A 14,795-nucleotide genomic window follows, 5' to 3' on the forward strand; every position below is an offset into this window, starting at 1 on the left:
AAAAAGAATGAAAATAGTAAAGAGGGGGGATGGATCAATTTGTAAATTGATTAAATCAATTGCAATTAAAATTCAAAATATGAAAAATTGAACCAACTAAAATTTTGATACAATCAAATCATCAAATCGATCGAATAAAAGTTTAATGTTTTAAATGTTTTGAATTAAACGGTTCAATTATTAATAAACTAAAATTTAATTGCTTAATAAAATTTGATTAAGAACCACAAGAAGTAAATTATATATCTTAAATGTATGGCATCAATTTAATTTCATGAATCTTCATTTATTTTATCAGCATATGCTATAAACTTCAATATAAAACTAAAATGTAAAAAAATTTACATACCACTAATGCTTATGTATTTATATATCTAACACCTTAACTTCAATTTTTATATTAATGGCACAACACATATACTTGAGAGTGTCTATGTCATTTAAGTTAATGGTGATATTTCTAATAAGATATGAAAATTTAAAGTGGCATAATTATTAAAAGTAGAATTTAGGAGTTACATATAGAAATACCTACGAATTAGAAACTATGTAAATGCTCTTAAAATACAATAAAAAATGTAAATAAAATTTTAATTTCTCAGTTTATTCAATTAAATGAATTTCAAACCGAACAAATAACTAAAAACTGAACATTACAATTTTTAAAATAAAAAAAACTAACACATTTTTAAAACCAAACCGGATCCAAACCTGATTTCTTCGGTTCAACTTTTTGGTTTTTTTTTTTTTACTTTAACCACTCATATATTATATTGTAAAAGAGTTGACATTAAAATGCAAAGCAAAACATATTTTGGTTGAGAAAATGTTACAGGAAAAGAATTAGGATAATAATCATCCAGCTACAAAACTTTCAGATTTCAGTCCTAAATAATTATTGCACAAACTGCATCCTCATTTTTTTTTTCTCATAATAAAACTAAAACTTACAAAAATCCGGCTTTTATTAATTGGAACCAACAGAATGTGCTTTTTTGCTAATACAACATACTGCAATGACAAATATATTTTATGAGGACAATAGACAAACTGCTCTTTAAAATTCCAATCCATTAAGCTGAATAGATCCCCCACCTTGCAATCTAAGGGCCTTCAGGTCTTCAGAAATCCAACAAACAGAAGCGTGTATTAACTAACCTCAAAGGAATCAAATAATACTTCACAACTAGCCAGAGAGAGAGAGAGAGAGAGAGAGAGAGAGAGACATTTACAGAAGAGGCAATGAGACCATTGAAGCCAAATTATACAAAGTCCTGCTAGCTTCTGATGTAATTGGAATGATAGATGTGGCCGCTTGATTGGTGAACTACAAGACACTTGTTTTGTTTTGTTTTTTTTTTTCTTGTAAAAATTAATCCTTTTACCCTTTGAATCGAACAACTATGCATGAAATGTCATCCTTGCTGTCTTTCTTCAGTGCTTCAGCGGTTAACTGTTTTGCGGCTACATGAGGGTCCTTAAATTTCCTACCAATATCAACTGCTTCTTGATTGCTCACAACCTGGAAGGAATAAAAGTCAAATTAACTCCTAGAAACATTAGAGAAAATTAACAAAAGGAAGGGTTCTGAATGTAAAAAAAATTATAATTTAAAAAATAAAACCTTCCATAGGCCGTCACTAGCAAGAATTAACAGTTCTGTATCATTATCAATGTCAATGGGGCGAATGTCTGGATCCGATCTCAAGTGCAACTTGAGACTTTCGTCTCCAAATGCGCGTGAAACCGCTAGCTGGCCATTCACTCTTGGGACATCCCCTGATAGTTTTTACAGGAAGTTAGAAACTCAGATTGAATATATTTGTTTTGAAACAAACATGTATTAGTTTATAAACAGGCAGAGAAGATTCAGAACAATATACAAAGTTTAACTTATGTTTTGACTGTCAAATTTAGAATAAATTTTGGCTTAAATTTTCTGTATGATTGGTACAGGATATAGAATAAACAATTTCTAACATAAAGCTAACTTGTTAGTATAAGAAATGATCATTTAAGATTAACATGACAGAAGGAAACCTATACATCCGCAACTCAAGAAGCACAACTGACAGTGGAGGGTTTAATGGTCTGAATAAAACTTTTGTGCATCCCTTTGCTAAGAGAAGCGTATCAAAGATTGTACAATTTTTTATATTATTATTTACACAACTCCTGAAGGCTAATTCTTATCCAAAGTACAAGAAAAGGAGTAATGGAGATATTCACTTATAGGATACAATTTATTTTCAAAATATTCTCAAAATAGTGCTTAAATCTAAAAAACTTCCATGATCGGCCTAAAATAATCTCATTTGCCAACCTTGACCACAAAACTCTATTCATCGTAAATTCCCATATTTCAATTTGGCTAAAGACTTCCATCCAATCTCTCGGCTCCTTAAAACAACACTCGTAGTCAAAACTCATGAAGCTAGTCGAATTTAAAGCTTTTGAAAAAAACCGAGATTCTCTCAAACTATCCATAGACAAGGTACAAGATTTAATGTTATGCTGTTCTCTTATAGGAGCATTTACATGCATACCACACAATTCTATTATATTAACATATCTAGCACCTAAACATTCATATTTGCATACATACCATTCAAATCTTTAAAATCATAACAAAAAGACTGCCAGCACTATCTTTTTAAAAGTGAAATACACCCTTTCATGCATAAGTTTTTGACATCATGGTGTCATAATTGTACATATCAAACTTTGGGTGTTACATATGCAAATACATAAGAATTGTGTGGTATGCATGTAAATTTCTTTATCTTTTATTCTAATAACACCAACTTCATGACAAATATTAAAAAGAAAAAAAATACTCAAGGAAGATAGATGAAGCTGGGTGAAGTAGGACAGTGAAGGAAGAGGCTAAAATGAGTGTTGTTTACAAAGAAGAATATCAAGAGTTGCCTTTGTAGAGGAAGCTCAAGCACAGAGTAAGAAAAAGGAAGTTCTTAAACAAATCATGGATACCACAGAAAAAAAAGACAAGAGGGAAGCTTATTTTATTATAGGGGCACTGAGTCGCTGCATGTTCTTGGCTCCTGACAACAACAGCAAGAATCATCGTCCTTCTATCTTATCAATGCAGTAACATTTACTCATTTCCTAATGTACAAAGAAATCTTCTATGCACTCTTCTAAAGTAAGTTGAATATTTTGATCCTCAATCAATCACGCATACAGGCATATTTAATTAAACCATGTAAATCTCGGTTTCCCTTTTGTGTTTGATCTCTTCTACGATTACTTGTGGTCCATCATATTAGCTCCAAAGATTGAGGCCTACAAACTTTAAGTTCGGCACTCCTTTTGTCTTTGGTTCTCTTAAATCAGGCGTCATTGGATGATATTGTATGACATATAACACCAAAATGGCGCACCACGAAATCTTAAAAGAGCTTTAACAAATTCTCTAATTTATTTGAGGGAGATGGCTTCTGTCCATTTAAAGAATTAATCAATCAACTGTATCCATATCACTACTCTTGAAAGGCTGATATGTCCATTCTTCTTGAATATAAATCCTTTCTCTGATACACTCTTCAGATATCCCAGAATATGATACACTGCAACCATATGGCCCTTCCTTGGATCATTCATGTAACGACTCACCATATTTACTGCAAAAGAAATATCAGGACGAGTGTGACATAGATAGATCAGGGGCCCCACCGGCCTCTAATACCTCTCACAATCAAGTTGAGATCCAATGCATCTGATCTAAGATCCAACTTCCCTACAAATGGCTTGTTGTCTTTCACAAAACATACACATCCAAATACATTCAATGAAAGGATATCACTATTGTCTCCTTTCAATATATGACAAGGAGACTTCCACTCCAACACTCTTAGCGCATTCTGTTACTCAATTGAGCGGTTGTCAACATTGATTGCCCATATAAGTACTGTGGGACATTCATTACCATCATCATACTCCAGGCTGCCTCTAGAAGATGCCACTCCATTATGTGCTAGTGTGTATGGACATGTGGTTTGGTGTTGTAACCCATGAGCTGACAAGTAGTCCCCAAATGTTTTATTGATATATTCATCTCATTATTAGATCTCAATGCCTTCACAACTACTCCATATTGGGTCTGGATTGCCTTGTGGAAATTTTAAGGCAAATAACCACTTCACTCTTTTATTTCGTCAAGTATATTCAAGTAATACGAGAAAAATAAACAATAAACATAACAAAATAACGATAACCATTTATAAAACTAGTAGGACAAGATTCCAATACATCAGAATGTATCAAATCAAACACAACAGTGCTCCTATTTCCAGAAATGACATAAAAGGTCCTGCTGAGCTTGCCAAACTCACAAGCATCACACACCAATTTCTCCTTATTTGCCTTTCACACATAAATGAATACAACCGACTCAGTAAACTAAGAGTAGAATGTCCCATACGTCTGTGATATAGCAGTAACACATCCTCAACGTTCCTTCTAGAAGTTCCTACTGCAACACTTTCCACCATGGATACCAGAGTTGAGTCCATCCCCTCTTGGTTCAAGTAAAAGAGTCCGCTATGCCATGTTCCAGTCCCAAGTGTCAGGCCTATGCCTTGATCTTGGAAGTTCACCTAAGGAATATTAAAAGAAACAATGCAATTTAACTGGAGAATAACGACACTAATGAATAAGAGATTCACTGGAAAAGAAAAAACATGAAAAATATTGGACAAAACCATATGATTGGTACATCTCACTGTACCTACTACAGGCTGTGTTGTACCATCAACAGTCAATATACTCTCTGGTACTACTAAATGAGTATATGAAGAGAACTCTCCAGCAGTACCTGTCACCTTACGAGAAGCATCAAAATTTATGATCCATTTTGATGATCATGTAGTGAAAATAGAGGCAGAGCATATGCGTCACCAGTACCATTACTAAGTGAGCATAAATGGCGACGTTACAATTGATGTCGATGGATTTGAAACATCCTTAGCTCCATCTCCTATTGGTTTATGTTCCCTCTTCAATAGCTCCAAACACTCATGATCCTCACTAGTAAAAATCACACGTCTCTCCCTCGTCCTCCGCTACCATCAAACTTGCTCGGTAGCGTGATGGCAACGTTACAGTTGATGTCGATGGATTTGAAACATCCTTAGATCCATCTCCTATTGGTTCATGTTTTCTTTTCAATAGCTCTAGACACTCATGATCCTCACTAGTAAAGATCACACTTTTCTCCCTCGTCCTCTGCTACCATCAAACTTGCTCGGTAGCCCCCTCTTCCACCTTTCCGACCCCCATGACCATCACCACGACCTCCAACTTGTCCACGTCCACTAGTCTCCCTCTCCTTATGTGGCTTAGAACAGGTCATGTTTATATGACCAACTTCATCACAGTTGTAGCACTTGTGAGTCTGGGACACCAAGCGTACCTGGGCTACAAAGCAACCAATGCTGATCATTCACCCAAAAAATCACTAGGCTCAGAGTGTAGCTTCATGCGACTCTCCTGTATCATCGCAACAATGGCCTCATCTAATATAGGAATAGTCACCAGAGCGAGGACATATCATCTCTGATCAAAGGTCGGAGTCGGATGAGCCAGAAACTGCATAGTCCTCATCTGTGTAAGATCTATCCTTTCTTGCACTCTAGATCACTATAAACCGACATTGGTGAGAAGTAATCAAGATCTGCCCAGAGTCTCTCCAAATCTATTGAGTATTCCTAAATTGATTTCACCTTGTGCCACAGTTTCTATCTCGCGTTAAATCTGGAATACCCTCATGTGGTTCTCAGTCCAAAAGCGTAAATCTTCTTCAGCTTAGCCCAGCTGTCCCTCGCCTTTTGAATGCTATCGACTGAGAACGCAATTGACGGAACCATTGAGTTGAGTAGTCAGGTGCAAACCAAGGCGTGAGTGGTCCTTCACTTATCCCTCTCAGCACTGTCACTCTTTGGTTTGTCCAGGTCAGATATCCCACTAGTCTCTTCCCTACTAGAACCACCTCAATCCGACGTGACCAGCTCCGATAAATGGCTGGCTCATCAAGCTTCAGGTCCACAAGAGGGACATCTAACTTCAACTGCGTCGAAGCATGTATGACCCAACCGTTCACAGTCACTAGCTCCTTATATGAGCCTTACCAGGAACTTCAGGACCTCAGGATCAATCTTTTCCAGAAGATGCAATCCTTTACTCCCCACACCATCTCCATCTCCTGTCATTTTCAATCACCTAGACTCCCTTTTAGGTCAGACACACCACAAACAATTCCCTTCCTTCTTTAAACCTAATTTTGATCTATTTCATCATCAAGATCGGGATCCTCTTCATATTATTCCCCTTAGGATCCGTGGGGGGTATCACCCCTCCCACACAGACCCCTTTCAATCGGCAGGACTGCAGGAGGTGCAACGGCGACGACAGCTTGGAAAGGAGGTTGTGGTGGCGGCCTAGACAGACAACGACACCGTTGGCCAAGACATATGTTAGCGGAGACCTGGATACGCGAGAAGCGTCTATCGCATAGGTTGAGGGTCGTGAATGCATTTCCCGCATAAGACGCGGGACTCGAGTCCTCACTCACATGATGCAGGTAGAAGAGTAGTGATGCAAAGGTAGAGAGGACTAGGGTTGGACTCTGATACCAAATTTAAAATAAGCCAAACCTTACTATTTCATTCAACATAGGTGTTTAAAAAAGGGTTATAATATTTAACAAATAAACCCAATAAAACCCTCTTACTATAATATTTAATAAATAAGCCCCATTAAAACCCTCTTATTATAAAAAACTCTCCAACAAGAATAAAAATATATTTGGGTGTTCTAATGTTGCAGGAAACAAGGTCTTCCATGATGATAATGCCCTACATGGGTACTGTAGTTGATTTATTTGAAGGCAGATAGATGCAATAAATTTTATATTGAGCAGTCCAATAACTTCGATGAAACATCATAATTTGGGAAAGCAAATGAAAATTAGCTTTAAGATTGTAGTAAAAGTTTTAGAGCAAAATGACGCACAAATTGAGGGGAGATTTCTGGAGATTATAAAGGAGAGTGAATTTTTGTTGCATGGTCTAACAAGTTGATAGGTTGTGCCAAATGCAACATTGAGAGCAAAGAGACATCTACTTTGGAGATACTAAAATTTAGTGGCAAAATGCACATTAGATATTAATGAATCGATTTTTGAGTAATCAGCATATTTAGGCCTCTAATTGGTGTTTGAAAGCGACTCAATACAAATTGTATAAAATTTCATGGTACTTCTCCCTATGGTATTTTGAGAGTTTGAAGATTCACTTTGGGTTGCAACAGATAGAGGTATTTAGTCACTAAACACTAAACATGTACCTCAAAAATTAATTTCCAAGGGGGTTATTATTATGTGAGTGGAAAATAAATTTCCCTCGTAAAATAAATCTCCCTAAACATATTAAGCAATATTCTCAGTTTTGTAATTCCACAACTATTTAATGCAATTTTTAGAGAGTTTATAACATTATATAATCTTCTATTTATTATGTGATATATTTAGCATCTAATTTCTTGCAATTAGGCTTAGGAGAGTGTTCATATTTATCTATTATCACATTTAAAAAGTAAAAAACCACCCCCTAGTGACTTTCCAACTACATCCAATGCCAAAGCAACCATCCAGGGTACAGTTAAAGAAGAAAAAATGTTCAAAGGAAAGTGAGGGAGTTTGGGTGAAGCAAGAGGAGGGAGAAAGAAGCAAGAGTTGCTATAAGAAAGAACGTCAAGATTTTCATCTCTAAAGATGCTTTATCGCATAGATGGAAAGAGAAGGAAGTTTTTGAATAACTCTTGGATAACTAAAGATAGGAAGGCCAGAGGAAAGCTTGTTTTCTCACCAGGGAAAGAAAGTGGCTTCATATTTTCTTTTTTATTGGTAGCAATAGCAAAGAAATTTGTCTTTCTTTTATATTATCAAAGTGATAAAATTTACTCATCTCCTTATATATGAAAAAAATCTTCCATGCCGTCTCTTGTAACTTAGTGGAATATCTTGATCTTTGTGTAGCCATAGACATAGTTGAATCAAACTAAACCATGTAAATATTGACATCCCTTTTTACGTGCTTAATCCCTTTACAGTTGCTCTATAGTCCACCATATTCGCTCCTAAAGTAGACATTTCCATAATTCAAGTTATGTGCATTCTCTTTTCTTACATATAGGTGTTTCACACTTCTAAGAGTTTTCTTGTCAGTCCAACACTAATAATTTTCAACAAACAAAATTGATTTTTTAAATGTGTGCTTAGCCAATGAAAAATCAACTTACATTACCATTCATCATTAGCCTTATGAAAATTATTTATGGCCTTTATGATTCATTGATACGAATTGTTGCATGTGGTGTTCATCATATCACTTTTTTTACTTTTACCGACTTTCAGCCATAGTATCACAAGTCTACCAATTTTCATTGGCATCCATTTGGCATTAATTGCATCTTTTAACTTATTGATGCATCTTTAATTCTTTGTTACCGTGCACAAATTACTTGTTGTAGTAAGTTGTATTTGCGCTACTCCTAAATTCTCTAAAATATCATCTTTTCACACTCAAAGCTACCTTACCACATCCATCATAATGTTCCTACTATTTATCACTCAACATGGTCATTAATCACATACTTACTCATTAATTGCATTGTTTATTCTTCAACAATCTTAGTGTAACCAGCCTTTGCATTTAAGAAAAGGAGAATAATGAAAAAAAAAAATGATAATTGTGAAGCTTCTAAAGTAAGTTGGAGCATTGAAGAAAGTCATAAGTATGCATAATAACAAAAAGTTATTGAAAAGAATTTAAGTACAGAAACAAAAAAAATGATTCACCTTAGCCCAGCTATATAATTGCTATTATATAAAATAGAGGTCAAACATATTAAGAAAACAAATCTGAATCAGAGAAGCAATAACAGAAAGTTGTGAAAGCCTGTCATAGCGTGAAGTAGACTTCCAACTTCAAGAACTGCTATTAATCTCCAAGAGATTTCTTTAGACGCTCCATTTTGTATGCTTTCTCAAGTCTTACAATCAAGAATTATTCATTTGATTTCAAAACCTATAGTCCAGCTAAATGTAATTCATGGGGGTGATATTTATAGAAATATAAATTTAAAAAAATATTTAAAAACTACCATAAAAATGAGACGATGGTTATAAGTATTTACTTGGAGTGAATAAAAACTTAATTGGAAACAAGCTAATCTAGACAACCTGGCATGTTCGAGACAAATCCTCCCCTTGTCTCAATATCGCACCTCTCTTTGCCTGGTTCATGGTCGACTGTTATCTGTAATGCCTTCCCATCTGCCGCCAAAACTCCTCTCGAATCACCGATATTTGCTATCCAAAGCTTCCTTCCATCAATGAGAATGGCTGTAACAGCAGTAGATCCACCCCGTCCCAGTTGGGGACTTTGAGAAAGAATTGCTTCATCTGTCTTCTCATACGCCTCTAAAATGGCTTTCTCTGGATGGGTCCAGAATTCTTCCTAAAACAGAAATACAGAGCATGATTATTTTGATGCTGTCATAGTAAATATTATAGCCAAGAAAGGCCATCATTAGAGCGAAAAGCAAAGTACTGTCAAATGCCGACCTCTTTTAAGATATTATCAAACAAATGCTTCTGTAAGTATTGAGGCACTTTGTCTCCCAAGTGGCCATCAAAGATGGCAAATAAACCAATTTCATGTCCCTTCACATGTACAAATTTGGCAACATGGTAATCCTCCATCGGATGATTGGCCTTCCCTTTCAGAAGACTAAAGCCATAGGTCACTCTCACACAATCTTCATTGCTTTTTCCTTTACCATTATCAGGGGAATCGCCTGATATCTAAAGTGGCAAAAACAAACTTCAACTTGGAAAAGGTTATAGGAAAACATTTTTCCTTTATTTAACATGACAACACCCTATAATACCACAAACAAAATGATAATACCATAGAAACCCATATATTCGTATATCTTAGCAGTGATGATATTATAAAACAACAACTTGAATACTACAAATCCACCCCAGACTACACATTAAGGGGAGTTACATGTTCTGGATGAACTTTTCCCATAGAGAAAATTATTGAAAGAGTTTATCTTCTTAGCAATATACAAAAATTAAGAGACCGGAGACTTTTATTCTTTTGTGGAATAAAAAGGAAAAAATTCATAAAACCTAACATAGTTAAAACGATTCTACTTATATGGGCCACTGATTACAAATGAAACTCTTCCATAAATCTGGAGAATGTATTAATACAATGCAGTAGACATGAACAATGCAAAATATCTCATGGTGGTAACAAAAGCCTTGAGGCCTTCGAGTTATCATCAAGCAACGGTGAGTTAGAAGTTTGGACTTCTTTTAGGTAGTAAGGGAGATGGAACGATCGATAAGACAATCATCAAGCATCGATAGTTGACAAATGCTGAATGCTAGTAGGCATTAGGTGACAAGCTATGAAAAAGTCATAAGTAGAGTGATGGTGGTTAATCAGCTTTGTTGCTCTCCTTATAAGAAGAGCGTACAATTAAAATGTGGTCATTAGACATTAATGGCAAAAAAACGTGAAATTTCAGTTGTTAGCAAGCATTTAGTGATAGTTGATGAGGAATGGTGAACATCAAGCAATGGTTAGCTAGGTTGTTCTTTTGATAGGAGAAGATACCAAGTGGCATAAAGTCACGCGTTAAATATAGTGGGTAACAAGCATCAAATTCGATTCTTTAAAACATCAAGCAATGATCGATGTGGGACATCATAAGTCAAACAATAGCCAATTACATAACTTCTCTAATAGGAGAGGAGATCAAGTGACAGAAAAGGAGAATATTAAACAATAGTGGTAATTGACCAAGACATCTAGAGCCGATGTACATTAAAAATTGATAGCTAAAGAACATCAGATGCCAGTGGTTGACTGATGTGAAACGTCAATCATTTGACAATGAGCAATAGTCAAGGCAGAATATAAAAAGATGTGAACCAAGCAACCGAGAAGACAACACCATCATCAATTAGCTTTGGGTCCAATGAAGAACGTCGAAAGTTGAGCAACAATTAAAGATATGCTTAGTCATTCTTTTAATAGAAGGTTGGATCAGACGATTGGGATGCTAAGCATCGGACAATGGTGGCTAATGAATGTTGAATGTTGGTGAAGATGAGCAACAAATAACAAAGAATATTAGAAGCCGTGCCACAATTGATGATCAATGATTGCCTAGTTGATTCTTTTGATAAAAAAAATTGAGACACCAGGGCATCAAGCGTATTGACGTTGGCACTAAGTAAGAACAATAATAGGTGTTGATGTTTTTAGACAACTAATACCGAGTTGTGTTAGTAGTGGTTGATAATGCCAGTAAACGACATGCAACAGATGGCGACAATAGTGGGTTTAGTGCTAGTTGATAGTATTAGGTAATAGTGATAGTGAAGTTCTAAAATTCTCAATGCCCGAAAGTATTCTCAACCGAAAATCCTCCCTTAATGAGCAAGGGATGGCCATAATATTTTGGAGGGGCATTATAATTATTTTTGCCAAAAAATATATACACATGCTATGAAAATTTGGTACAAATAACCTAATTATTTAATATTTGTTTGGAAATCTCAATATCATAAAATCTTACAACTAAATGATTACGGAGTCACTAAATTTGTTTCATTAAAGCAGTGTTTTTTATTATAAGCCAACAAATATTGGAGTATGTTTGACTAAATAGCTACAAGAAATTTTCAATCATGCTTCTAGGTGCTCTATTTAAGCTTATTTGATCTCAAATCTAAGCCCTCTTGATGCGGGTTTGTTTAGCCATACTACTCGACTATAGTTTTCTAAATGTAAAGTTCAAATTATTTTAAAATCAATTTTGAAATTGCTAGTTGAAATGTTAGGAAACTTTAAAACAAAAAATTGCATCAAAAAACATTTTGTAATTGTGTATTAGTCCCCACATCATTTGCTAATGCTAAAATTTATGCCTAAATTTTTTTTTACTCCTAAAATTTTTGGGAAGTAAAATCACAATTTTTAGGAAATTTCAAAGTAAGAATACTTCAAATGTCAACATGGAACTTCAACCTTAATCACAATTTCACTCTTAAGTGGAGTTGAAAGAGCTTTTGGGACAAATTGCTTAAACATAGGCTCCATCAGGACACTAAAGTATCAAAATCAAGCTTGGATCGTCAAACAGATAGTCTCGGGGATCTTAAATAATTTGAGGACCTTTAAAATTGATTTTAAGTTTCTTATAGCTGCAATGATTACACTAATGATTAATCATCTCTCACAATAACAAGAAAGAACAATCGATAAAGGCTTATCATTGCTAGCTCAATGATTAGCGTATAGTAGCAGCAACTTTAGTTTTAAAGTAAAGAATGTATTGCATTTGTTAAAGCAGATGGTGGAAGAAATAGAAATAAAAATGACCTGCTCGCATCATCTCAGGTCAACATGATTTGGAGTAATCATTGATCCAATTTGATTAAAGTACCTAATTGATAGTCATAAATTGTATTATCCAAGAAAATCTTATAGCCCTAAAATGGATGTTTACCTAAGGAGATAATTAAAAGTTGGCATTAGCAAACATAATGCTCCATGCTCTATCAAATAGATTCTGTAATTCATTATCTGAGAGCTTTGACCTATTAAGAAACTTACAAGCTTTGGCTATAATTGTAATTTAATGGTGTCATTTTGCAAAGTCAAACCAGTCAAAAGACCCCAATCAAAACCATTTTTGTGTCATTTGTCACATCATTCATTGAATGAGTACTTTGAGATGGATCAAAAAACTAGGTTGAATATACTGTTTAGCCCTTTGCGAGCTTACATCATCTGAAATTTGTAATCCTCATCAAATTGTTATAAAAGATGTATGGATTTTTTTTTTTTTTACCTTATTGTTATAAAAGATGTATGGATGTATGGATTTTTTTTTTTTTTACCTTAAGTGATAGATTTCACTTATTGTTTTGAATTTTAAATTTTTTGCATTTTATTTTAGATTTGAGTCTGAAATAATTTATTTTAGAGTTTAGAAACATTTTTGGCAAAAGATCACCTCCAACTAAGATTTTATGTCCATATAACCATCATCTGAGTAATTGAATGATTTCATTTTGTTATTTTGGACATTTTTTACTTTGTTTGCTTGCTCGTAGATGATCAGGATAATGATTTATATATCTATTGAATTCATTTAAATAATTGTCGCAACACATACCTTATTGACACTTACCTCATATGTAAGAGAAAGGGTCGGTGAAGTAGAACTCACGACATTCTTGATAGCCTTGATATCAAGAGTTTGCATTTTTAAAATTAATTTTCTTTATAAAGGCTTTGATTGTCGTATGTAAACAAAAAATAGAATACTTTAGTAAATTCGGCGATCATGTATTTGATTTACAGACTATAGTGATGAGTTTCTTACATTAGAACATAAAAAAATAATTTAAAATAATTCTTTAAGGCAAATCTTGTTGACCCCAATCTTTATGACATGGAAGATTTGAATTGCCAAGGGGGGCTTACGAGAATTTAAAATTATTTTTTAAAAAAAATTTTGTCAACTTCAATCTTCATAACATAAAAAATCAGAATTATTAAGTGAAAATTACAACATTGCCCTCTAAGGTAGGCATCGTACTCAAGAACGTGCATGCAACCAATTAATGAATTTAGGTTTTCAAAAGAGAGTTTATGATGTTCAAAAAAATTGGAAGTATTTTAGAAAAAAAGGCATGCTTTTCAAACTAATGATTCAAAATTTAAATTTCTTAAAAAATGATTGTGATGCTATAATGTTGCCATAATTTTATTTTCAGGTCATCTCATCCAAGTTTTATTTTGGCAGAAGCGTGCACTTATCAGTGAGCTTGTAAAAGTGATCATTGGCACATTTTTCAAAATAATAAATCTTCCAAAGTATTTGCATGACTGTTGAGGTATTATGTTTGAGTTGAAAGTTGCCTCATCATGTTTGTAAGTTAAACTCATCTAGATTCAATCGTTTTGAGATTTTGAAATTCACAATGCATCATTTTGCATGGCTTTAGTTGCAAATACGGTGGCAATTGTTAATTGCTATAAGTCTGAAAATTCATTATATCTTTTATAAAGAAGAGTATTTTTTCATCACATAATTTGTGTTTTAATTAGGCGGCCATTATAATAATCTTTCTTATTCTTTTTCCTTTTTCTTTCTTTTTTATTTTTTTGCAATAAATATGTAAGCCATCAAGCTTCATTTCACACCAATTTGACTAACATTTTTGTTTAAGAGCTTTAAGAAAATTCTAAAGGTGTGGTGAAGAAGTTGTGTTCGTAGTCACAAGCAAGCAACAAAATTCTTGTCAATCATGTTCATGTCAAATTCACGTTAAATTTAGTTCTTATAGTGTAGCATAAAAGCCTTTCAATGTGTATTTGTACTTAGAAAGTTATTTTAATTTTATTCTTTCAAGTATGTTCAAAATGCATTTCATCAACATTCCGACCTCCCCCATATGAAGCATTTGATAGTATATTAGGCTTGCTCGCCATGCTTAACAAAACATAAATAGTTACTATTGTGCAAATAATGCAGTCCAGGGTCTTCAAACCTACCACACTACAAAGAGCATCAATTACCTGCACAAAAAATACAACATAGCGCCTCTGCATGCAATATTGTAGTAGATGAAACAGTTCTAAGTGATGTAAATATGTTGTTGCAGATGACGTTAATGTAGA

General features: G+C 34.2%; 1 protein-coding gene across 1 annotated transcript in view; it reads right to left on the bottom strand.

Moving 5' to 3' along the window:
- Positions 1-947: 947 nt before the first annotated feature.
- Positions 948-14,795, bottom strand: part of LOC110024907 (probable protein phosphatase 2C 9) — a 42,835-nt gene continuing 28,987 nt past the window's right edge. Inside the window, exons 4-7 of the mRNA XM_020725104.1 lie at positions 9,644-9,883; positions 9,260-9,536; positions 1,625-1,779; positions 948-1,522 (exon numbers count right to left, since the gene is read on the bottom strand). Coding sequence (XP_020580763.1) covers positions 1,382-1,522; positions 1,625-1,779; positions 9,260-9,536; positions 9,644-9,883 — 813 coding nt within the window. The 3' untranslated portion in view covers positions 948-1,381. The remainder of the gene's footprint in view (positions 1,523-1,624; positions 1,780-9,259; positions 9,537-9,643; positions 9,884-14,795) is intronic.

The sequence above is a fragment of the Phalaenopsis equestris genome, unplaced genomic scaffold (genome assembly GCF_001263595.1).
Source record: "Phalaenopsis equestris unplaced genomic scaffold, ASM126359v1 Scaffold000002, whole genome shotgun sequence".
Classification (NCBI taxonomy): Eukaryota; Viridiplantae; Streptophyta; class Magnoliopsida; order Asparagales; family Orchidaceae; genus Phalaenopsis; species Phalaenopsis equestris.